Consider the following 26,347-nt stretch of genomic DNA (forward strand, 5'->3'; position numbering starts at 1 on the left):
AAAACATAAGCCTCTTCTACTTTTCCTTTGAATTAATTTTTGTTCAAAGTGTTTCCTTTACAGTATCATTTCATCTCACAGAGGGGACCTCTGGTTAATTGTTATTGCTATTAAAAAGGCTTTTTTTTTTCCTACCCTCAGTAAAAGGTTTTCTCCTCATCTAGTCTAGGCTTCTCTTAAGCAACAAACTCCTCAAACCTCTAATGCTTCCCTTACTTTGAACATCCATTGTGAAAGACATTTATGAGCTTTCCTGGGAGTTGCTTAGGTACTTAAGAGGTCTGGTGTCCACAGCAGCACTGAGCTCATAAGTCACTGGCGCAGCTAGATGAGAGCGTGGAACATTAAGGCCCGGTGGAGCTGAGCCAGGAAAGGTGGAGGGATGGGAGAGCGATGAAAAAGAATAAGACATATTGGCAAGAGCAGGAAACAGAAGGTGGAGAAAAGGTCTAAAGACTTGCCAGAAAGAGAGGAATTAGGAAGAAAAGCTGAACCAAGGCGGGAAAATAATCTGAATTTTCAATCTCCTCCCTGCACAGCTCAAGATGACTCGGTCCTGTCAATTTGTCTCATGCATTTGAGTAGCAGCTCATCTCCACTGTCCCCATAAAACACTTCCTCTGCTGCCAGCTCCATGTGCAGAATGCAAAAGATGTCCAAACCCCAAAAAGTGCCCTTCTCTTAGAGAGGATGCAATGAGTGCTGCTTGCATACCAAACCTGCCTTCCAGGGTTGAAAACTGAGCACCAAGGTCAAACACGTATCTCCCTCTGCATCTCGTTCCCATGGTTCTCAGCCCGGGGCCTGACGCACAGCCGATGCTGTTACATTAACACCTTCCTTAGTCCTGGTTTGGCTCTGTATGTTGGAAAACTATAAGGTAGAACTGACAGTGGATCTGTTCTTTAGTCCAGAGACTGTTGTGAAAGCGTCTAGAGATAAATAGGGATGTGGTTAACAGCCAGCCATTCACATCTACGCTCCTCACGCCCTTCATTACCTGCTTTGGGCCGGGGATACCAGCACCAGCGGCAAAAAATAGGATAGAAATAGTCTTTATTGAAGACCTAATGAGTCTATGTTAATGTGGAAATATTGCATGAAGCCCTCACAGTGACACAAGCAAAAACAGAGCAGAAATCAAGGCATGAAAGGGAGTGGGTTTGTAAGTCAGATCTTTATTAATGTGGTAGCAAGTGCCAAACAGCACTGGATTTACCAGAGTTGTTTTGAAAACAGGTGCCATTCAGATCTGCGGTAAACTAAAATCGGTGGCTGCTGTGCCTCTGCATTTCAAGCAGAAATCCATCCCACCCTCACTCCGTGCAGCGGGAAGGCGTAAACATCTTTCCAACTGGGCTGGCTACTCCATTTTGCTGTACATCACAATTGAAGGAGGTCGATATGCAGCAGGTTGAAAGATTTATCATGCAATCTCCAGCAGGCTCGTGGATCCCAGTTTGTCATTTAAGGGTTTTCTGTTTTGCTAAATCACAGCACTTCATATCTAAGAGGGTGTGGACATTCAGCTAATGCCCCTGAAGGAGGGTTTCTCCCTGCCTTATCAAAGGGCTAAGGAAAAGATTACAGGATCTTTAAACTACCTTTTGAGATGCAATTCACTCAGGTCACCGTAGCATCACTCCTCCTTTCTCTTGCTGTCACATTCGCCTTAATTTCTTACTTTATCTGCGACTTGACTCATTGCTAAATTTTAAACTTAAAATGCCAGATTGCACTATCCTTCCCTATTTGCTTTCTTTGCTAAAAGAAAAAAAGAAAAAGGATCAGTCCCCCACAAGGTATGCAGAATGAAAAAGTTTTGCGTGAAGGTCTAAGAAGTATCTTAATAAGTGCTAGAATTTGCTAGTTTTTTCATGTAAAAACTGCCTTTGACATTTGACATGACAGGAAATGCTGCTTCAGTAAGATGGACAACGGGCTGTGCCTAATTAAAACAGGCAGAGGGTATGGAAAGGGAGAGAAAGTAACTTATACCACATTTGCACATCACTATATCCTCCTGAAGAGATACTGAATAGGGATTAACGAGGAACAAGCAAAAATGAATCACATTTCCCTTAGCAATTATTTATGCTGCGCTTCCTGTTGAAGACAACCATGAGTAACCTGTGTAAAAGAAAGCGCATACAATGCAAAGAGCTGCTGCTGCTGGGCACAGGGTGACGCAAATGTGGGTCCAAATTCGGCTTTCTATAACTCACTTCCTACTCCTGCTGCAACCCAGAGGAGAATACCTCAGCATGGCTCTAGAAGCAAAACACAATGACCCTCAACTTAAAAAACATCATGGGAAGGAGCCAGCAGAATGCCTACGTTGCCTGCACAGCAAGGTGGGGATGTTCAGGCACTGATTCAGCTTACACCAGGCCTGGCCTAATATTTTGGGTGCTCACTGCAGAAGACTCAGGGCTTGGGTCCATGATCTATTATCCATATCTCCTTCCCATCCAGGGACGGATCAGGTTCATTTAAAGCAACTGGTACAACCACAAGTGGTTGCAAAACTGACTCTACCAAGACCTGTCTTCTTTCAAGAGATTCCTGTCAAAGTTTGGTTCAATATGTCCCTTTCTCCACCTCCTCCCCCAAGAACCTATTAATTACAGTGCCCTGGACATCATTAAATCACCTTCTGGCCCTTTGTAAAATGCCCAGATCTCAGCTGCTCTCAATCCACAGCTGCCTGTGTTAATCGCTAGCCCCTTAAGGCTTCTCTGCTTTACCTCACTTGCTTTTTCTCGGAGATTTCTATCAGCCATTTTATTTTCTCCTTTTTATAGCTCAAGCCTCACCGTGCTTTGTTTCCCCCCTCATAATTCATATCTCATGGACACCAAGGGGGGCGACACAAGGGAAAGCAGCACACTCAGTGAACTGAGTAATTAGTTAATAAAATTTCTAAGATGATGGAGGCAGCTCAAACAATATTGAACTATTAGTTCAATACACAATAGCTTATTACAGTTGACGAAGAAAATAAATGCATTATTGGCAAGTTGCTGGACACACCGAACCCCAAAGACAGAACTCCAGGCACCAGGTAAGATGTCAGTCTAACAAAGAAAGATGTTGAAGACCCGTAGCCTGTTCCCAAGGGATGACTGGAGGTGGGTGCTGTATCCAGCTCCACACACAGCAGATCTTAAAGCGACTGCACATCTTTGCAAACATGGATTTGTGATAAAACTTAGGGCAGTGATGCCTTCAAAAAGTAGCTGAGTATAGAACAACCTGATTTGCTTTCTGAATTTCCGTTCCCACATGTTGTTTTCTGGGGGTGTTGTCCCTACTTAAGGACATTTTGCCTTGGGAATCTGGAGTCTAATTTTAACTAAAATTTCAAGACATACTATGTGAGAACCGATTTCTAATTGCTAAGTCAAACTAGATCTTTAAGAATGAATCGCTGACAGAGATTTTGCATATGTCTATTAGAGAGCTGACACCTGACCGCATAAACTATATTTAATAGCTGATACAATTACATCTAGGTCTTTAGAGGAATTAGTTAGTGAAGGTGATATTTTAATAAAAATCCATAGAGGATCATCACGTACTTAACAGACATGCATGAACTGCTAACATCTCTGTTGTATGGGAGGACAATGTTTCAGTAATCGAGTTTCTGTACCAGGTAGATAATATGCAAGCTAAGAGAAAAATTCAGTTGTCTTTCCTGGTCTGGAAGTTCATTTGATGGAGGTAACGCTTTTTCAGACTGGTGTGCCTTTTTTTAAGTAATAAATTCTGATCTCTTCATATTTATTATAAAGGACTAAAAAAAATAATAAAATGCATCAGCAATGAGGATAAGGATACATTATTTTTGTGGATGCTTTAAAGAATTCGTCCCAGTGCTAAAAGGGCAAGTTATTTGTTTTGTATTGTAGTAAGGTTTGCAAAGTGTCCCAGCCTCCTCCCAGTGCCACAGAACAACAACTGGCAAAATGTTTTAGAAGGCAAAAATTAAATGTAAGTGAAATTTAAATTTACGGAGAAAGTGGCATTTTGGTTGGACAGGTGGATTACTGAGGAGGGAGCAGAGCAGTGCAATATATGCAAATCACACAGCTGTAATTTATCATATGAATCCATTCTCACAATAGGATATTGTATGGCACAAAGTAAAGCCCCTGGGGCTTCATCTTTTGGCTTACTCTGAAGCTTTAAAGGTTTACCATTTGAGAATTAATGTTTACAAGATCTGAAAACAACAGACATTGTGAGCAGAAATACTGAGAAGCGCTTTTGTAGGCATGCAAAAAAATATCCTTAATAATCTGTGAAGCCTTTTAGGCTGAAGATGCTTTGACCCTTACAAGCAAATCCCTCCTCATCTCATCTGGCCTGTGTTCAAGCAGCCCCAATTCTAGAAATACTAATGCTTTTCTCTTATCTATTTGCTTTAGCAGCTTCTTTGCCTGATTCCTAAGTCTAGCATAATACTTTCCTGGCCCTCAAAATATAATCTTCATCCTCTTCCTGGCCACTTTGTAAACTTTTTTTTTTCCCCCCCTGTAATACCAGTAATCAGAAAAGCACACATTTTGAGGCTTGGAGCCACCTGCCTGCATTGGCTAATCTTTCAAGAGCTTCTATACCATTCTCAAAATCCTTCTTATTAGGCAATTTACTTCTTAGCACTCAGCACTGAGGCTGACCCTTCTTTTCGTCGACCCACCCCATTTTACCTTCTTTTTCTCATCGCTGTTCTTAACACCCTGATCACACACACGGTGTGTGTTGGATACCGTCCATCTGGTGAGGCACTTGTAATAGGAAAAGCCCTTTCTCTTTCCCAGCCTTCTCCCTCAATCTCTGTCTACATTACTGTATTTCTACATAAATATAAGTAAAAATCCTTTTTTGTAACCCCCTCGATTCTCACATTACACATATACTGAGGATGTATCAGTTCATCACAGCACTCAAACAGTTTGGTATATAAATATCAGATTTATAATAATCCCTTTAAAACTATACATATGCTATTGTTTACATATATTAATGGGACAATTTATGTGAAAAAGTGATGGTAGTATATTTATAGTTAAGACAATTGGACCTATGCAGAATGTTAACAATGAAAATTTAAAATCCACTCAATTCAAAGACTCTGTTCTGCTTTCATTTTGCAAAATTGAATGAAGCCAAAACAAAGTTTTTCCCTTTAATTCTTTTGCTACAAAGTATAGCACTCCCATACATTTCTGCTTTTGGAGAAAAAAAGATGCCTGTGTATTTGAAATTGTGCATTTTTGATTAACTGTATTATGAAGCTCAGTGTTTCGGCATAAATCCAACTATTTCACAGAAGCCCTGAGAGGAGAAATAGCCCAAAATGAGCACTAGTGCATGACCTCTACATACATATAAATATGCATACACAGACTTATATACACAAACACACAGATGACTTATCAAGATATCAAGATGGTGAGACAGAACGTGTGCATGATGCTGCAGAAAGAGGGCATGCTTAATTAAGGGGATAACAGCACAGAGAAAAGAACAACACTACATGTTTGTGACAAAAAGTCTGGCTTTCTGATATGTCTTATTTTGGAGAACATTGTAATATTTGATTCTAGATTTAAGAAAACTGGAAGTTCTTAGATGGAGACACATGAAGTAGTACCAGGAAAAAACACCCTATCCTCAAATTCTTTTCACATGCTTATTTAGCAATCAACAAAAGTTAACAATTCCTAATTTAAAAAAACCAAAACAACTAATTTAGCAGTGATGGACATTGCTAAAGTTTATGCATAGGAGGAAAATTAAGAATCTCAGTTACGTTATACAGGAAATCACAGAGAAGAAAACACGAACTATAAGTCATGTGAGTTTCTTTGGATCTCTGCATTGGTTTCCAAGTAAAACGTTGCTGCATAGCAAACATCTGACAGGCAAACGAATCAGGGCTTGATGGTGTTCAGTACAGCATTACAGCGTATGAAGAGCAACTTCCAACGTACTAGTACTCTGTTTTATTTTAGTTAGAGACCTGTTTGTCTACGTCCACTCTTGGAAACCTGAAGACCTGAGACCAAGCCGTTTGAAAGCCGCCCCGGATGGGTAGGGCAGCTGGTGGAAGAGGCAGCTGAAGCTCTCGCGCTTCACAGCGCGCGGGAACCCAAACTCCTTCTGACAAAGGAAATCAATACTTCAGTAGGAGACATGCCCCAGCTCGGCATAGAATCTCAAATGAACAAAAGGCCTCCTCCCGCCTGAAGAACACCCCTGGAGCACTGTATCAAAACTCACCTCATTTAATGCAAGCATCTGCAGAGGGTATTTTCCCCTCCACGCTGCCCACGTCCTTCTTTAACATTTACTGTTCGAGATCAGTAGTCTACACAATTTATCGCACCTGTCAAGGCTAATTTATTCATGCAATCTGGCAGTAATCAAAAAGACTGAGATCGATGTGCCAGCAAACCCTGACTTTTATTCATATTTTAAAGTCCCATTTGACCTTGAACTACAGCTAACTGGAGCTGAACTTGTCAGCAGCTCTCTGAGGCTCACCGGGTCTGGCAGATCAGTGCCTCTGGGCTAAAGGCACCACGTCAGGGCTACAAACGCTCAGACCACATGCGCAAAAGGCTGAGCCACACATAGAGGGGTGGGGAACCGGGGAAAATGGCACCATTGACACCACAGCGGTCACAGACCCACCCGTTGATCCACCACATGCACCAGTGTGGCTTGTACCCGTGGTGCAACTCTTCAGGAGTGGATGAATTTCTTGCTGAAGGGTAAAAAGGGTGAGGGAAAGGAGTGAAGGAGGGATATGTCTGCAGCAGCACAAGCAGGACACCCTAGGTTGTCCTCAGCAGACCTCTGCCAGGCTGGCCACTCACGGCCACTCAAGGGGAGGCAAAGGAAGAGACAGAAAATAAGGCCACCTTCCCTCCCAGGGGCGGGGGGAACAGAGAGAGTGGCTGGGGGTCCCGCCACAGAAGGCAATGTAGAAGGTCTATCAGAAACTCTGCAACCCACCAGCTACCTGCCAGCACAACACGGCGAGATCAGCTGGAAACAGGAACAGAAAAACCAGATCTCAAGAAAATTGCTTTGAATGTGCTCTCACACTCCTACTCAGGAACAGGCTTTAGTATTTGCTTATTGTTTTTGATCCCCCTTGTCCTCTCCTCGCTCAATCGCACCCTAAAGAACATAGGAATTTTATGTACAGTTCCTCCAATGCAAACGTGCTGTAACCTCCAGGAATCACTTCAGGCTTTGAATTCAGAACAATAAGTAGGGAAATACAATAAAGCCTATTTAAAATAGTTTCAACTTGGGTTCTGCCATCAAATGACCCTCAAACGTCCCATGAGGACATTTTTAGAGCCTTCTGCCTCAGCTTCCCCTTGGTTAAATAGGGGCATACGTATTTACCTGCTCCCACAGAATGTGCTAGGAATTATGGGCACGACATGCTTTGAAGTTATTGAATTGTTTGTTTTTCTGCTGATAGGAAGATATTTGTATAAATGACATGCTATTAGAGACGCAGAGGAAATCTAAGTGGCATTTACGTAGAAATATGCAGATACAGTTTTACTGAAACATGCAAATAGATTATTTTATTACAGTCACAACACTTGAATATGCAATACACAGTTGCACCTAACACAGATTTTGCAGACGTATTTTGATGCTGCTCTGGGTTCTCCTTGGCTGCCTTTCTCCCGCTATAAATTCTGCATGTCATATTAAATACGCTTTTTCAGTGAGATCTGCCTTTTCTAAGCCTAGAATACAAACAGAAATGACAGATATGCCATTTTGTGTTTGGTTTTCCTTCCTTTTAAATAGCTAACACCTTTCCATTACATTGGAAGAAAGTTACCAATGGAAAGCAATTGGCATTTTGACCAATACGTTTGTGCACGTTATATATATGTCTTAACGTTGCCATGCAATCTAATCTGATATTCATGGAAGGGAAACAATGACATACGAGGATGCAAAGGTAATTTGGCTGTGTGGATCTAGGCTAGCTGCAGTATGCAAGCAGTGAAACAACATATGGAGCTACGTAAGTTACACCAAACGTGCTACCAAAGCATTCCAGCCAACCTGTTTCCTTATTTTTTCTATGTAGGAAATAAAATTTGAGAGAGAATCTTTGGAATCTTTAAGGGAGACTTTAAATATTTTATTGGATTTTTTTTTTTCCATTTCCTTCCTTCCATACTGAAATTACTTAATTTATTTGTGCAGGAACAAAGCAGGAATTCAGCTCCACAGTAATGATGAAAAAAAAGTACAGAACAGCTGTGGCAAATGGGTGTCATCAAGTTCCCAACCCCTGGCAGCCAATATGATCTAAACATTACTGCACACATCATGTCCCAAAATATTGTCATGAAACATTCCCCCAAAGCTTTTAAAGACACTGAAAGGGAGGAAATGATATACCTCTGCAGAACGAGCAATTTTTTTCTTCGTTTTGGGACAATTGATGACTGGTGTTCTCCTACAACATCGTGCAAGCAAATGCTTGTGTCCACCAGTACCAAAAAAGGAGGTACAAAACTGAAGCAATCTTGGGAAAGTATTTTAGGGTTTACTTTCAAGAGAAAGATTAGGTGGCAGCAGATGAACTTCTCATCTGCTCACTGTTTAGTCTGTGCCCAGGAGTGCCACCGTGCCCACGGACACTCACACCCGTGTATGTTCTGTTCATGTGTATGTATATCCGTTTCCCGACTCTGTGCCCCATTCCGGCCCCTCTATGCCAGGACTTGTTCCTCTGCGAGCTCTCAGGGGGAGAAACTGTCTCTCCCTGCCACCGTCCTGTGAGGTGCCTGGCCGATAGCACCTTTCTGAAACTTTTACCGCAAAACAAATAATAAGAGCTCATCTGCACTCCTTTCAGAGGACATTTTCTGCCACTCTGGAGATGACAACTTTACCGTTCCCTGTACTCTTCTGTCCACTACACAGTGAATATTATCATTCCCATTTGCAGATGGGCAAACCGAAGAGGAAGGGTGGGAAACCGACTCCTCAAGATCATGCAGCCGGCGAGTGATCCCCAGCCAAGTGCTTGATCCTGCCGTACAATGCAGCTGCCCTGTCCGGGGGCTCCTTGTAAATATTCCCATGGCACTACGCAGGCCATTAAACCCAAACTTAGAGAAGACTCGCATTAGAAATTCCTCATTGGTGGCTAATCTTCTGCTGCCTTCAACAGAAAATAGTTTGTCTTTCATCATTTCTTTACAGTGTTAAGTTGCTTTTTTTCTGTGTATTACACACAACGCAGATAATGATATAATTTTTTGGCACCAAGGCACGAACCTTTATTCAACGACACAAGTACATGCATTATTCCTTCCCTGCTCCTGCTCCTCAGCTCGGAGGTATCTGTCACACAGGTCAGCTCAACATGCTTTGCTCTATTCAGGCAACACAATTGCAAGGATAATTATTAGTCAGGTAGACGTTTCTTTAGCAGACTGCCAAAGATACGGTAAAAAAATGCCATGTTACCTCCCAAAGTTTTCCAGGCAGAATTAAAACAATACCAAAGAAACGTGAACCCTACAGCACTTCCCCACTCCAAACACACAGCTCCTCAAAGATCAGCTCCGTCTTCTTCACGCTCACGTGACAAGAGTGCTTCCACTCACCAGCGGTAAGGATTCATACCCCTCTGTTTAATGTCATCAATAACGGTGACTTGGATTTTCCTACCAGGGTAACACCTCAGCAACAGCTGACAAGTTATACATTTCAATGCCTACAATCCCACCTCCAGACATTGCCATCGGGACTGGAGTGTCCTGTAAATCTGACAGCTCACCTCTAAGGCTGAAGTGCATGTTCCCAGGTGAGATGGTTTGCCTGGAGGACAGTGCCTGGGAAAACCCTTCCAGCAACACAATCAGGAGCCCTGGCCACAGCCAGAGCCTCTGCGCTGTGGGTCTCACAGCCCATGGCTGCTCTTCCAGGACTTACCCTGGCTGCTGATCTGGGTCAGGGACCTCCACGCAGGATGCTAGCCCAAACCAAGGCTTTGCTCCAACTGCAGAAGCTCAGGCTGAAAGGTCTCCCACCCTCCTAAAAGCCCTCTGTGCTTCCTAGAGGTTCAGATTAAACCTCTCATGCCCGGAAAAACAAGAACTACCTGGGGAGCTAATCAAAAGGTCAATTAGAAAATAGGCATCTCCCTGCTCTGGGAACAGCTGGTATCCTGAAACGCTTCTGCATTTCTTTTTTTTTTTTTTTTTTTGAGGGGAAAGATGTTTTCCATAGCACTGACACATTTTTGAGAGTTCTGAAAGAGATTCAAAATGGTTCCAAAAAACTCAAAGAAACCTTTAGCCAGGTGTACTGGGCACGCTGCTAATGACTGACAGCTGCGCACCTCTGGGTACACAACAGCCCAAGCCAGGCTTTCAGTAATCAGCGTCAAAATTTAGAGTTCTACAGAACATTTGGAGTTCTGGATGAGTTGTTATTTTGCAATAGAAAATGTGTTGTATCAGAAAGTTTCTGACCAGCTGTAGCTCATCTCTACGCTTTTGGTTCAGTCTCATCATTAGGCAAGCGAAAGCTATTTCAATCTCAACACAATTAGCATGCTCAACTTCTCTGCGTTTTCCCTCTCTCATTCAGTTCACACTTGCCACTACCTGGGTTAGATTTAGATTAAACCTGCAGGAAAGCGGCGGAGAAGAAAGCAGCAAAGACTAAGGAAGCATTTTCTTTCCTCACTTCTTTCACTGTTGATCTCTCTCTGAAATTTCCAGCCCTGTGCTTTTATAATGTCCTAGTACATGAAAGAGTTTGTAACATAAAATGTTACACTCGATGGAGCATGATGTGATATTGAAGCCAAATGGCCAGATGCTCCTTTCTGAGCTATTTCCAATGCTCCCACTTTAGAGAGTGTTTTTAACGGTATTCACAAGCTCTAGCCCTGTAGTTTGCTGGCAATTTCATGCTAGAGCACCATTGCGCTATGTCCTGATGAAAACACTGTTTTCCATTCAAGGTTACAGTTATCTTCAATTTAATAAAAAGAAAAAAAGAAAGAAAAAAAAGAAAAAAATGGAAAAAAAGGACACTGTGGTCAAAGACATTGCAGACAGGGAGGGAGTTGGGTTCTCTCCCCAGAAACAAGATCGTGTATCCCATTTAGAGTATAATTAAGACTATATAAATGATCTGGTAGGAGAAAAACCCAAGTACTCTAACTTAGTTGGAACAGGCCAAGGGCCATCTTTTAGGTGTTTGGCTTTGCTTTACGCTGTTCTTGCATTCCTCTCCTTCTTCCTCTTCCTTTACACGGAAAATCCTCTGGTTTGAGAGGTGGTTGATGTCAGACATTTGAGACCTGGCTCCAGGCGCTGGTTGTCACACTGGCACTCAGCCTGTCCTCTTCACCTGCTCTTTCATGGTTTTCTTGTTTGTTGCATCTCAGCGGTTCACTGCACAGAGACACGAGCACCAGTTCCTGGGAAGATACAACCACAGCGCCAGGACCAGAGCAACCAGGGCAGCTAACAGCTTTCTGCGAGCTGTGAATAGAGCTATCGCCCATCGGGACGGGCAGTTGTCCACTTTGGCAATGGGGGGGATCCGTGGTGACTTCGGATATTCCAGGGCTCGGCAGCGTGGGATTGAATGCCTGCGTGAGTGTCTTCACTTACAACTAAGTCTGTCTCCTTTTCCAGACAGAATGCGTTATTGCTATATACAAATGTCAAGCCTAATCTCATCCTGTTTGAATCAATGGAACTCCGCTGGAATTAAAAGATGCTGAATGTTTAGACGGGCTGAGGACCTGGCTCATCATCGATGCACATCACCAGAGAACAGATTATTCCAATCCTTATTTTGAAGAGGGAAAGGAGCTGCGATTTAACGGAATCCAGGCACCACGAATTCAATCCTTTCATGATTTCTTAATGCTTGACTTTAGAAGCCTAACATTCTTTTACTCTAGGAAATACCTATAAAAATGCTAAATTAAACTGGAGATGGAAAAGAGGACGCCTTTACTTACACGGCTTATCTGGAGGGTGAGACCTAGGAAATTTATCACCGAGATCTTTGCAATCTATGCAACTGAGTAACTTGCAATAACAGATTACATCACTTATTAGGATTTTGCTTAGACGGTGCAGAGTTCAGCATAGAGCTGGTCAGAAACATTTTAATAGCATTTAACTTCATGCTGAAAATGCTGATTTATCACAATCCGGTGTGAATGGGCATGGCTAAGGACAGCGTGCACTACATTTTCAGATGCCAGCAATTGTGAATTTTTGTTAACATCGTTTAAATGATTAAATGTCTTCAAACTGAAAGGCTTTTTTTAAAAAAACTTTTCATTTGAAACTGAATTAATTTGTACTAATAATTACAGTTTGGGAAAGGTCAAAATAAAAATGAAGGTTTTTTTTATTCACCGAAATAAGACATTTTGATTAACCTGTATTTTTGTCCAATTTTCACTTGTATTTTACCACAGCATGTAAATTGCTGAAATTTTGAGAAACTCCTGAATGGGGTTCCTACTTATCTCTTAACTTGAAGACTAGGGGCCTGGGCTCATGAATCACACAGAGTAAAAAGCATTGTCCAGAATTCAGAATTAAAGTTTGCCATACATAAACCTTGTGGCATTTTTATTACAGCATACCAGCCTAGAATCTGCGTTTAAAACACTGACTGCTCAAAGGAATCTAAATCTCCTTAGCTGAAGGTAATAAAATCAGGTCAAGAATTCACTACTCGACAATCTGCCATTAGTGTTTCTGTTCAGAGAAAATGTAGTTCATCTGTTTTTGAAGAAAGTAAAGCTGGGCCATATAGCATAACTTTGCAAAGTATAATGACTTGCTTGTGTATGAAAGTCTGTTAGGTAAGGAGTTTTATTTCCTCATAAAGAGATTTCAGTGAATCTGCATCATGATTTTTTTTTACAATACACACGGATTTCTGCAAAGCCCCGAGATGGGACTGCATTTCGATAGACATAACCCAGGCTCGATTTCAGCTAGGCAGCTTGGCCACCACTAGCAATGTAATCGTGACAGCAGAGAGCACAAATGATCTCAGCTTTTATCCTGCTTTCAGACAATTCTTTTCCATCCTGATGAACTGTGTTGTTCCCTGGGCTACGCCGTTGCCAGTAGCCAAAACTGGCCAAAGTTACCTGTGACACATCTGCACAACCTTAAGCATCCAGCTAAGCTCTGCTAGAGAACTAAGCCATCACTTGAAGTCACCATAGAGTTAATTTGTCACACTGGTACCCAGGGACATCTCTAATTGATTTCTCTGGCCAGGACCTCTTAAACAGTAGGTTTCTTTAAGATATCTCAAATTGGGTAAGTCATTAGTTTGGGGGGGGGGGAGGGGGGTGGGATGTTTGTTGGGTTTTGTTTGTTTGTTTGTTTGTTTTTTCTCCAAATCTCTGAGTTAGCACCTCTAAGAATTCATCAACTGATGCAGATTTCCTCCTTTGAGGTACATCACAGTACTATTGAGAATAAAGTATGGCCAGTTGATGCTGGCCATAAAAGAGAAAAAGTTGTGCTTTCAGTTGTCAATGTGGCAACATATTTTTTATTTAATTTGTTTGGATTCTTAATGGTGGAAGCAGAATTTAATTTGTACTAGAGAATCCTTAAAAATAAATGCTTGATCTCTTCCCACCCACTATTACAGTTGATGGGTACAAAATAAAATGAACAGCAATTCATTCACCTTATCACCGGGGCACCAGAGGAAGAGAGAGATCCTTAATGCAATGATTAATGACTCGCTATAAAAAGATGCATCATAAACTGCTTGTATTAGGTCAAATCATAAACTAGGCTTTTAACGTTTATATGATCCCTTTCTAAATAATTAAGTGTGTCTGTAGCTCCCACTAGGAAGGGAACTTACGACACTTGCAAACCACGCAGTTTCTTACAGGGTCATAACTGGGGACCCTCAGTTACAGGGATCCTTGTCTCTCTACATTTAAACATTCCTTGAATTTCTTGTACAGTTGGGACATTGCTCTGTACTACAGATCAGAGAGACCATTTGATGTCCAGGAGCAGCAAAGATGAACGTGATCTACCCTGAGTTTAGGGTGTCTTCTTCAGGCACACACACCCCCACAGCTTCGCTTCAAGAGAAAGTACCATTATTTTTCTTTATCTCTGCCTCCAGGTTGGGAAAAGGACAGCTGAACCCCAGCTAAAATGAAAACGGGGCTATCTACCGCTCCCTGGACCCACATGGATAGAAGGAGGCAGAGCAGTGGTGCGGTGCTTGCCTGAATGCGGCTAATGAGCCAAGCTGCCCGTGCTTGTGAAGGGCATCTCATCCACATAGGAGTCAGCCACGATTTGACTTTGTAAATTCCTGGCCAAAGTCTGGTTTTAGGTGCTCGCAGACAAGTCCCATCAGCTTCACTAGCTGGTTGGTGAACATTGAGAGAATAACACCATTTATCCATAAGAGAATTCAGTCCTGTATTTATCCATCTTGTGGTGAAACTGTACTCTTTGAAAAATATAGTACAAGATGACATTATATGTGTCAATCCATTTCCTTACTATCACAAACAAGCAATCATGTCCATCTCCCTTTTATTTCCCAGAACAGCTGGTGCTTTTTCTCAACCAAACAAAAACGTCCCTCTCTTGGCCAACAGACATTGGCTTCACTGCAGAGCTAACCCATTAGGAGAGTGTCACAGCTCTAACCCATTTAAAGTTTACACAAAAAATAACATGAGTTAAAAAAAGAGCTGCAGATCCCTAAGTATTGTCAATAGATGTGGTAGTCCCCTCCCCATCCCTTTATGCACTGCTTACTCAATGCAGAAAATCACTTAGGTTAATTATTCAAATATTGCCATCTATGGAATTTAGAAAAGGGAAAACCCAATAGTGGAATACCCAAGATGATGATTTCTTTTAATAAACAATAGATTTAAGGGGGATTAGCTGGGTTATCAAACAGTATCCTCCCAAATCAGCTCATTAGCTTCACTGACTTTCCCTATTTCACTTTAATAAAACAATTTAAATGAGGGTTCATTAGATGCAATGTAATCTAATTCAGACACTCCAAGCCTAATCCCTTTTCTTTTAGCAGTAACATGATAATAATTTGCAAAAAAGTTTAAAGGATTATTATTATAGCTATTTTAAATAGGGGCTGTTTTCAGCCAAACACGTGCCACCACTTCCCCACCATTTTATTATTTATTATTATATTATTTCTTGCTCTTTACTCATTCATTCATTTATTCCTTCCCTTTTCTATCTTTCGTTGCTCCATACAAGCAGAGTCACACGTGGGCAACAGGCTTTGGACACGGTTCCCCACAGCCTCCTCCCGGAGAAGCTGATGCGTCAGGGTCTAGCCAAGTGGTGTGTGTGGTGGGTGGGGAACTGGCTGACGGGACCCACCCAGAGGGTGGTGGTCAATCGCTCTTTTTCAAACTGGCAACTTGTCACAAGTGGGGTCCCCCAGGGATCGATACTGGGCCCAACGCTGTTTAATATCTTCATAAGTGATTTGGATGATGGGATCAGGTGTACCCTCATGAAGTTTGCTGATGGCACCCAACTGAGTGGGGAAGTGGACACTTCAGAAGGGAGAGCAACCCTGCAGGAAGACCTGGATAGGCTGGAAGAGTGGGCTAACAGGAACCTTATGAATTTCAACAAGGACCAGGGTAAGGTCTTGCACCTGGGCAAACATAATCCAGGAGTTCAGCACAGGCTGGGATCTACCTGGCTGGGGAGCAGCTCTGCGGAAAGGAACCTGCAGGTCCTTCCTGGTGGACAACAAGCTCGATATGAATGAGCAGTGTGCTGCTGCGGCAAAGAAAGCCAGCAGGATGCTGGGTTGCATCAACAAGGGCATCACCAGCAGAGAGATAAAAGTCATTATCCCACTCTACTCAGTGCTTGTCGGGCCACGCCTGGAATCCTGTGCTCAGTTTTGGTCCCTGCTATGCAAAAAAGATGTGGACAGGCTGGAGAGGGTCTAAAGAAGGGCAACAAAGATGATCAAAAGACTGGGAAGCCTGCTATACGAGGAAAGGCTGAGAATTGGGTTTGTCCAGCCTTGAGAAAAGAAGGCTTAGGAGACATATTATCCCCACATTCCAGTATTTAAAGGGTGGCTACAAAGAAGACAGAGACTCCCTTTTTACAAGAAGTCACATGGAAAAGACAAGGGGCAATGGGTACAAGTTACTCCTGGGGAGATTCCAATTGGACATGAGGAAGATTTTTCACAGTGAGAAAAATCAGCCATTGGGATAATCTCCCCACGTAAGTGGTGATTTCCCCAACATTGGACACCTTTAAGATTCAGCTGGACAGGGTACTGGGCCACCTTGTCTAGGCCACGCTTTTGCCAAGAAAGGTTGGACCAGATGATCCTTGAGGTCCCTTCCAACCTGGTATTCTATGACTCTATGACCCCCCTGTGCAGGCGTAGGGGATATGCCAAATATCCCTGCGTGGGTCAGTGCAACAGGCCTTGGGAAAGGAATGATTTTTGCAACTTACTTTGAGATTCTGGAGTTAAAAACACCCCCACAAACCAACCAACTTTGTAAATTCACAGTGATTTTATAAATATCCTAGAGGGAAGGGAGAAAGTTCCTGTGCATTTTCATGCTGCTAGTTTCTGACAGCTCTGAAAGACACACAGGAGGGGATCACACGTAGGACTTGCAAATTAGGAGGCAGACACTGTATATTACTTACCGTGCTAGATCCAGGCTGAAAACACAGAGTAACAGATCCATGCTATGGACATACAGCTTACTTCAGAATGAACTCACTCATACTCCTTTATAAAGCCTTTTTTCAAAGAGTAGGGTTAATTATTCTTTATACAGCAAAAAAACCCAAAGTAAAAAAAAAAACAAACCAACCCAAAGAATGAGAGCTGGTTTCTAGATCTTAGGTTTCTGCAGACCTTAACAGGTTCCCCACTCCTGAAAACCTGTCCTCACTCACTTCAAATCCTTGTCTCTTCAAGCAAGTGCCGTTTCATAATCCTATTAAAACCTTTGCCTCTGTTTACCAGGAGCATTAATCGTACTCAGCAAGTTCTTCTCGTCTAAGGAATAGTGACAGCTTTCAGATTTCTTAGGAGGCTTATTCCTCAGCTACGCCAGAGTTTTGCCAGAGCGTTCAATCTATTCTGGGAGCAGCCATGTGGAAAAAGTTTCAAACAGCTCAAAGCTCTGCACAATGATAAAGGAAAGCTCACACAATCCTGGTAATAGCCTGACCCTCTTAAGGAAAATTGGATGATTTGTGGTAGCAGTTTTTCTGTCCCCTATGTGAATTCTGAACCTTAAAGTATAAGCAGTGTAGTCACACAGTCCCATTACAAACCCTACCCCTCTTGCAACGCTGGAATATTAAATACACACCCATATGTGAAAATAAACTCTTGCTGCAATGACCTTCTTCCTCAGCCCACCGGTGTGAAGGAGTTTGTAGCCATTTTAGAAAAAAGAGTCGGATAAAGAATGGACTAATTTGATGTTCAGTGTTTCACCATGAGCAGAATATATGCTTTAATGAGCACATTACATGCACCAGGGACGTGTTACTGTGAAGCAGCGAATAAAGAGTAAGGGGAAAATAATTAAACAGCCAGCTTTATAACGAGGGAACTGTGTTCACGCAACATTAAGTGGCCTAATTTTCAAGTGCTAAGCAAAGACACGTTCCTTGGACTTCAGAAGGACTTGCTGGCAAGCACCACCTTGAAAACAAGGGTGAAGGATCACAGGTATCAAACCTCCTATAGCTCTAGAAGCACTAGAACACGGATGCCATCCTGAAGGCATCTGTCCACACTACGCACTGACCTATCCGACAGGATTAAATACCTGTACCCTGTAGTTCATATTCTAGAAGGAGGACCCTTAAAGTTTTAAAATGCCACATCATGTGTGGTATGTAGAATACTACAACTGGCTTCTGGCAGCCTGGCCTTAGTGTTCTGTTGGTACTGCATCTGCTAGGCCACAAGCAAACAATATCATCTATGAGCACTGAGCACATGAAGACTTAGTGTAGCTGTTTGCACAAGCAGAGCTACTGGGAAAGGGGAAAATCTGTCTCGTTGGGTTCAGACACTGACAGAATGAACCAATAAACCATATTTCTGACTGTTACCAGTTCTCTCAAGGCCCGTAAGGCCAGGAACGTTCATTTACTGGGACCATCAGTTCCAGATAGTGTTGCAATATCAATTACTTCAGCATAATAGCCCATCAGTCAGGTGGCAATTCCGCTGGGCCACAGGCTCCCTGTCTTTGCAAATGGACATGGCACAGTCTCTTCTTTGTTACTCACCCTCATGCCTAATTCAATGTTTTCTCCTCCATAGACCTCCATACCAGGGTCAAGCAAGCCAATCTCACCAAAATACTCTCGGTCCACTACAAACGAGCATCCAATCATGGCTGGTGTCCTGCGCAGAGAGATTAAAGCAAAAAATTAAGTCATTTATTAGCTACTACAGAACCCACCTCATAACCAATTCACACAGACAAAACAGTTCTTCATCTTCAAACGTACATTTTAAATTTATCTATTAGTGTGCAATCACATTGCACTTCATCCCCCAATGGACAGAGGACTTTGTGGGACCACAGCCACCCACATAACTAGCAGACTGCCAGACACACCTGGACCAGTTGACTGCGAGACAGACACAAGATGTGAAGTCAAGTACTCCATGCATGTAAGTGAAGCATCAGGATGTTTTTCTGTTGTTTCATAGACAATCTCTGTGCTGGAGCTGAAGTTCACCGCCGTACAGAGCAACACAAGAACCAGACACCACTTTATTTGAAGATTAATACCCAAAGAAATCCCATAAGCTTTCTCAGAAATGGGGAGTCCCCTTACCCACATATTAAAAGGAAGTGCACGTCAAGAGCCATGGATCAGTCATGATATGAAGTTTGGCAAGGGACTTCCTGGAGTCAACTCTAGTAGATAAATTTCAGCCTTTGTGAAGCTGTTCCATGATTAACATGTCTATGTTTGCTGAGATCAGTCTTTAGAAAAGGACAGATTTTCAGAGGAAGAGACTCTGCCCTCAGATGTGCCACTGACCGACTGGGTGATTTCAGATAAATCATTTCCCTTCTCTGAGCATCAATTTCTTTCTGTGTAAAACTACGGTTCTGCTCTCCTTTACAAAGCGATCTGAACCCTGTCACCCAGCAGCGCTACATGACAACAAATGTTGAGATCATTTACCACATGAACACAAGCGTTACTTCAATGCAATACAAGCTAGTGACATTTGCTAGTTTCATTTGTCCATACTTCCTCTGCATCTCTGTACTGGTCACAACACCTGCTTCTTTAAAATACAAGGTAGGAGCTAAGTTTTGCTACTATAGCCCACAATTTAAAAATGCAAACTTGACTAACTTTAAGGTGGAAAACCGAGAGTCTGCAGCTCCATGTTTGACTTGCAATTCAGCTGCAGGTTGCATAGTGCCTCCTGCAAGGTCATGGGTGGTCATCCTGCAGTTTGACCTACAGGATGTGCCCAGGCCCTGGCGACAGACCCCGCCAGTTTAGTGGGATCCCAACCGACCAGACTGCTGAATCGGGAAAACCGTAAAATCATTTGAGAAACTGAACGCTTTTGGAGCTGACCTAGAAGAATGAGCTGTGCTCCCTCTTCCATTGAAAGGGAGGCAATTTTGGACGATCTGGCAGATACGACATCATTCCTAACAGTGCTATTGTAAAAAAACATCAGGAAAATTCTACTTTATGCCTATTTCTATTTTCTAGTAGAATAGAGAATGCTCTGTCTATTGCCCAAGCTTATATATACACCATGAAAACACCCTATAGAAACAAACATGATGGAAAAGGTCTAAAACCTATTTTACGAAGTCTCCTTTGTAAGGCACTAATGTTACACTGTCGCTATGAAGTCTCTCTTGTCCCAGATACCTACGTGTTTCTTCAATTTGTACAGAAAGTTATTCACAGGGTATTTGCCCATGACATCTGAGAAACGTATTCACGAGGCTGTTTCTTACCCATGTGAAAAACTGCCCTGGCTGGGAAAATGAACCCATTTTTCACCCATGTCTTGGTGGATCCCACCGGTAGCAGCAGGTGGCTGCTGCAATGGTGTTATCACATCAGGTCCTTTTTCTCATCAGCAGTTCACCATTTCTGCAGCAGGAGGTTAAAAAGGCTTCAAACAAACAGCCAAGATATGGTTAGATAAAACAATTCTTTGCTCCTGGGCCTAATCCATATCCCAACATTGCAGAACACAGTACATCGTACAGGAGGAACTATTTGGTACCCCTGAAAAGGTTCATTTGCTGAAGCGCTGCTGTTACTTATCTGTAATGGACTCTGCCGTAGCACTCACATTACTGGTACTGCTTCAGCATCTCTCCCTTCCACTTTTTCTCAGTTTGAAAGCCATTGCAACCTCTCAGATCATTACAAGCCCATACTGCAGTGCACGCTATCACTCTCATGTTTTCTCTGCATAATTGAAAAAGGCAGCTGTTGATAGAAACACATTTGATCGGCACGGTTTCTGACAAAGAAGTTGAAACAGCTTGATTAACTCTCACGTTCCACCCTTGCAGAGTGAGATGCATTCCCTGGATCATGAGCTGGGGGGACAGGATTCAGTGGCCGTTACAAAAGCGAACATCTGGCTTTCACAGATGACTTTGGACTGACACGAGGCTCTCAGGCAGATCCCTGCACCCATTCAGCCCAGAAGGCTGGGGGAAACTGAGGCCAGATGTCACAACCCTTACAAAGAAACTGCAGCAGGGTGACCAGCAACACCCTCAGTGCCTGGAGCTCTCCCACGCCCCACAGTCCCCCTGCTGCATGTGCAAAAAATTCCAGCGCTTCTCCGTTTGGTGCCGTTATTTGTGAAGGCTTTCTGTTGAATCAGTCTCTAGTCAGAAGTGGTCTCAGAGCTCTACAAAAACCACGCATGGTTTTGGGTACTCCTGGTTGGATACATCCATCTTCTGTTGATGCTTATACTTATACACCAGGATCTTTGCAAGATGGGTGGCATTTATAAATTCAAGTTATTGGGTGAAATGCATCTTCCTGATTATACTTCCTAGAGCGATACCTGAAGACAGACTTGACTAAAAAGGCTGAAAGTGCTCCCGTACACAGGACTGGATATATCCTATACATGCCCCACTGTCACATCCTGTATCATGAAAACCATATTTTAGGCTACCAAGGAATAAATTTGGTCTAGAAACTGACATAAAGGAAGGACATGACCAAAGAAAGGCAATTCAGTAGCTCTGAAATGAAATAAGCCTTTGAGGAAATATTTAGGTATTTCTTAAGTGTTAACCACGATAAAAAAGCAAAGGAGGTGCGGGGAAGAAACACGTGCCACCTTCTTCATTTTCCTTTTTATGTATTTAAAGCTAAATACAGGCATAACTGGATGAAGGCTAGAGCATCACTGCTTTGCAAAACTGTGCTGCTAGTTTGGGCTTAGACTTACTCTCTTTCCAGCTCCCCCCAAATCCCCTCGAGGTAGCACCTTACAGTGGTAGGATGCTCCCATGAGGACATTTCTCCTTCCATCCTTCCTAGTGAGGAGCAGTACCGCTCAGCTTTGCAGACTGCTCTCAGGTGCTGGAATCTCTCTCTCTGGGGGATGGATTTTTTCAGCAGTCGGCTCCGTCCATTAAAACAGGGACTTGTTAATTGAATGGGGGTGGGAAATACATTTTAGATGCAACTTCATAATCATCACTCACAGACGAACGCCAGAGCCATGCCTCTGCAACTCCCTCTCTCTCTTCTAGGTTTTGTTTCCTCTCATTACATATATTCAAACACAGACTCCACAAGCCTTCGTGGCTTATTCAGGAAAAAAAAAAAATGTTTTCAGGAACGAGCAACAACAGCAGTGCAATGGCAGAGGGAACCACATCCAGCTTTTCAGAGAGGCCAGTCAAAAATGGCCACTGTCAGTGCCTTTCTGTACCTGAATTTGGCTGCCTGCAGCCACCGCTCTCCCGCACAGCAGCACGGCCACAACTCCAGAGGTGAACTGAACCGAGCAGCCTGTGGCTCTGCCCTGGCCGCATCCTGACGCGATGGAAGAACCTGCCTACGATGCACAATGTTGAATTTTCTGCATCCTGCACATTCCACACTTCCATCGGGTTCAACCAGAGTTTTGGGCATTCAGTCCTCATTGAGCCCAGGGCCTTTAACTTCCCTGTGCTTTGACTGACCCAACTGTAAACCAAGTGTAATGCGATTGCACAGCCCAGTGAGCTGGTAACAGCGCTGCGAGCCGGGGGACCCTCACTCTTCCCAGCCCTGTCATTCATCTGGTCTTCAGTGAGTCACTTCCCTCTGCCTCTCCTTCTCCATCTGTGAAGCACATGTAAAATACTGGGGACAAGTCTGAGAACTGCTTCAGCAGCTTGGAAGACTAAGGTTCGCTTCTAAAATTGCTTTAAGCATATAGGTGGATAATTTTACACTGGACTACAGTGTTACATTGGCATATTGCAAAAATTTATAAAAAAACCCTGTCCCCCTCCAAAGCATGAGACCCCCACTTGGCTGTAATCACTATGTTTGTCCAGTTCCTGAAAAACTCCAGCATATCTACCACTTTTAGTATAGTGCATTAAAGACTTCCCTTGAAAGTGAGAAATGGATATATGAGCAAAAGCAACTGCGTTAGCACATCTTAAACACTGCTCGCTAGCCACGGGGCAGCAAATGAGAAGGTGCATGCCCTTAGCACTTCACAGCTTTAGAGTAAAACATGTTAACCTAAACACACCTGCTTTATATAAAAGGATGTTTTTCCTTAAGTCACGGACTTTCTAGTAAAACAGTGACATTTTTAGAAGGAAGGTATCACAAAATAGCAATTAGAGGTGTACTATTTTTTCCCAACACCTCAAAGGTGTTGGGAAACTTAATTATCTGTGGATATTCTTTGACACAACTGAGGATGTTATAAGCATTAATTATAATCAACAGCAGCACTCAAAGGATAATGTGGGAAACACAGCAAAATGGCTCTTGCAGCTAAAACCTTAAAATGCAGCATAGAATAGTATCAATTCTGCACTGGAGAAAGATACAGCACAGTCAATTTGTGGAAATTAGGTGATGGCGTGGCTGCAGCGAGGGAGAGGTGAGAGAGACATTACTCGGGGTAATACCTTGGGAAAAGGGTGGAAGCAGAGAGCAGAGCTTCATGGTGGCAAACCCTCCCTCCCTCCACCCCTGCTGCTGCCGCAGGTACAGCGTGGGTGGCTACGGGGGAAGAGAGGCACTGTATGGAGAAGGCAGTGCCTGCTATGGGATGGGGTACCAGAAACAGAGGACACGTTGGCCAGAGATAAAAACCACTTGCTGTAGGTCTGAGTTGCGACTATTTCATTTCAGCGAGACCTCCAGGAGCACGGCTCTGTCGGCAAAACTCCAGCAGGCGCCAATACCCATCTCTTCAGCCACGTGCATCCCCCTCCTTCCCTTTACAGACAACTGAAGGATGCTGCCTGGGGGCTTCCTCGGGAACAAGCGAAGGAGAAAGGGATGAGCACTAGACTGACATACTGCACGTGATACGCTAAGTCTTCCTTCCCCTTATGCATCTTTCCCCCCCTGCCCTAAGATCAGTGTACATGCAATCAGGTCACATTTGAAACAGTTTTCAGAGCACACAACAAGTCTGATTTCCAGGACAACTGGCCTACAAACAATCACACACAACTACATAAATACAAGCACAAATGTAACTACAAATAAATATATAAACAGAAGTGTACATACACAGGGATAAGGAGAGAGAGAATGAGATTCAAATGACACATCACACACCATATCTTTGAATTTTCCACCTTTCCTGGCAGAGTGTTTCTTTGATTCAGGTTCCTAAGCAGCACTTCTCCCCTGGCCTGACAGGTAAGTGGGGAATCCTGCATGGTACCTGCATAAGCATTTACTTTGTCTTACAACTCGTGTCTTCTGCAAGAAAGAGTCACACCAGGGTGTGAGACCAGAACTCAAGGACAGGTTTGCTGCTCAGGAGCTACAGGAAAAAAAACTGACAAGCTTAATGATGGGAAGGTTTGTTAACCCCTTTGGAGAGCTATAGCAAGTGAAAAAAAGCAACCCAGAGTGCTTGTCTAGGAAAAGCAGGGCAATAGCGGTGTAGAATAACTCTCTGATGCCCCACAGAAGTGTATTTTTTGGACCAGGCAGGATACCTGTCAGAACCTGGACAAATTAAAAAGGAACTGCTCTGTTAGAGGCACCTGCGAACCGGCCACTGGAAAGGTGGCCATAACCAATCAATAAACACTCACCAGTTTTATTATCACATGACAGCATGGTTTACCCTGACAGACTTCACAGATGAGCCCCTCCGTAAGCTCAGGTACACAGACGGATTTCTCCCCAGAGCAGCAGAGACCCAACAGGTCTGCGTCGCCATCACCGCCACAGACCAGCACGGGGCCTGACCTTCACGTGGGACGGGCACCCACACTCCCAGCTAAAGCAGGCGGCACAAACCACTTCACTGGGGGCACATCAGATGCTTATTTCTACACATGGGAGAGACACAAGTGCTTTCTGGAGTGGCTGTGTACATACACATTCCTACTGGTCCCAGGCTATGACATATTAAAGCAGTAAGTGAGAACATATGCACCAATGAAATGCACCACTGCTGCTGGAAGAAGATAAAATGGAAAGCTGTGCAGTGCTTGGCTGAGTGAGGCTGACTAATGACTCTAATGTTAGTGGCTGCTGATCAAGAAATCAAACACAGAACAGTCCATCATAATCACGGCAGGTGAGAGAAGATGAGCCAGAGCCAGAGCTCAGGATAACAGAGATCTTCCTTGCTGTTCCCAAACCCAATAGTATCTTCTGCGTACAGAAAAAAAAACCCAGCTTGTTTCAATACACAGTCAAATTCATTAGAAACCCTCTGAAATAGGATCCTTTGTTACACAGTTTGTTGCCAGACGATAAGGACATTTTTGGGCAGTGTGTTCTCAGGAACACAAATGGAAAATGGCGTGATGGACACAGCGTGTCAAAATAACAATCCTCATTTAAATCTTCACGTTAGAGACATCTTACATCTCAAATGTCAAACATGCAAAATGGATTGCCTGCAGAAGCCGATTTGGGGAACATCAATTGTTCTGAATTTCAGAGTATTAACACAGGAAAAAAAAAAAAAGAACCAACTTTAAACTGTATCAGAAATCTTTACAAAATCTGACACTTTGTTCTTGCTCTTTCTTTACCTTTGTCTGCACTTCAAGGCCACATCCCCTTTGTCACTTGGACCACAACAGGCAATCTGACATTTTATGGTGTGCACTGGACATGACTGCTGATGCGGTGCCCCACCGACTCAAGGGACAGTTCCTGCTCCTTCCCAGCAAGGCTCTGGGTAGGATCACACCACTGTTAGTGCTCAAGAAAGCAAAGGATCAGGCTTCAAATAGAACACTTCCGAGAAAAGAAGTAAGCACATCTGTTGTATAATCCCAGAAGAAAATAGGAATTGGACTCTACTTTCTAAATGTCTCACCCAATTCTGCAGATCGATGATATTTATTCATACAATGCAAACATCAGAAACGCCCGGGCTCTGATCCTCACTGATACCAGGGTACGCATTTTTTTTTAACACTGAAAATCTTTAATCCCTTTGGAGATCTGGGAGGAAGTATTCAGCAACACCAGCCACAAAACCAGTCATGGGGTTATTAGTTATTAGCCTTTTCTCTTACAAAACACAGAGAGACGCACAACAAACCCACTATTTGCTGAAGGCAGTGTCAAAGGAAGCCTCAAGAAGGACGGTGTCAGCAAAGACGAAATGAACTTGCAGTTTTCATGCTCATGAACAGTCCTGCAGTCTTAGGGATGCACTGAACAGACACATGGATCCACACACCATCGATGTGGACCAGTCTGCATGCCTGGCAAACTGGACTGAAACAGATACCACGTTTGCACTACATGGTTTGGAAAGCGGGTTACAAAACCAAAATCTGTAGCAAACCAACAGATGTTTGCTTGCACTACATGGTTTGGAAATCTGTAGCAAACCAACAGATGTTTGAAAAAGTTTGCTCACTAGTCCGACTTCCCCTTCCTTTTGAAAATATACCTTAAATTTACTAGAGCTACTACGTTCCCATCATGGGTGCTTTCAAGTCTCAATTCCAAGTACAGACTTCCTGATCCTTTCCATCAATAAC

General features: G+C 43.2%; 1 protein-coding gene across 1 annotated transcript in view; it reads right to left on the minus strand.

Moving 5' to 3' along the window:
- Nucleotides 1-26,347, minus strand: part of GALNT9 (polypeptide N-acetylgalactosaminyltransferase 9) — a 155,486-nt gene that overhangs the window by 56,701 nt on the left and 72,438 nt on the right. The window contains exon 7 of the mRNA XM_009888139.1: nt 18,396-18,513. Within this exon, the coding sequence (XP_009886441.1) occupies nt 18,396-18,513 (118 nt within the window). The remainder of the gene's footprint in view (nt 1-18,395; nt 18,514-26,347) is intronic.

This window comes from Charadrius vociferus, unplaced genomic scaffold (genome assembly GCF_000708025.1).
Source record: "Charadrius vociferus isolate BGI_N301 unplaced genomic scaffold, ASM70802v2 scaffold326, whole genome shotgun sequence".
Lineage (NCBI taxonomy): Eukaryota > Metazoa > Chordata > Aves > Charadriiformes > Charadriidae > Charadrius > Charadrius vociferus.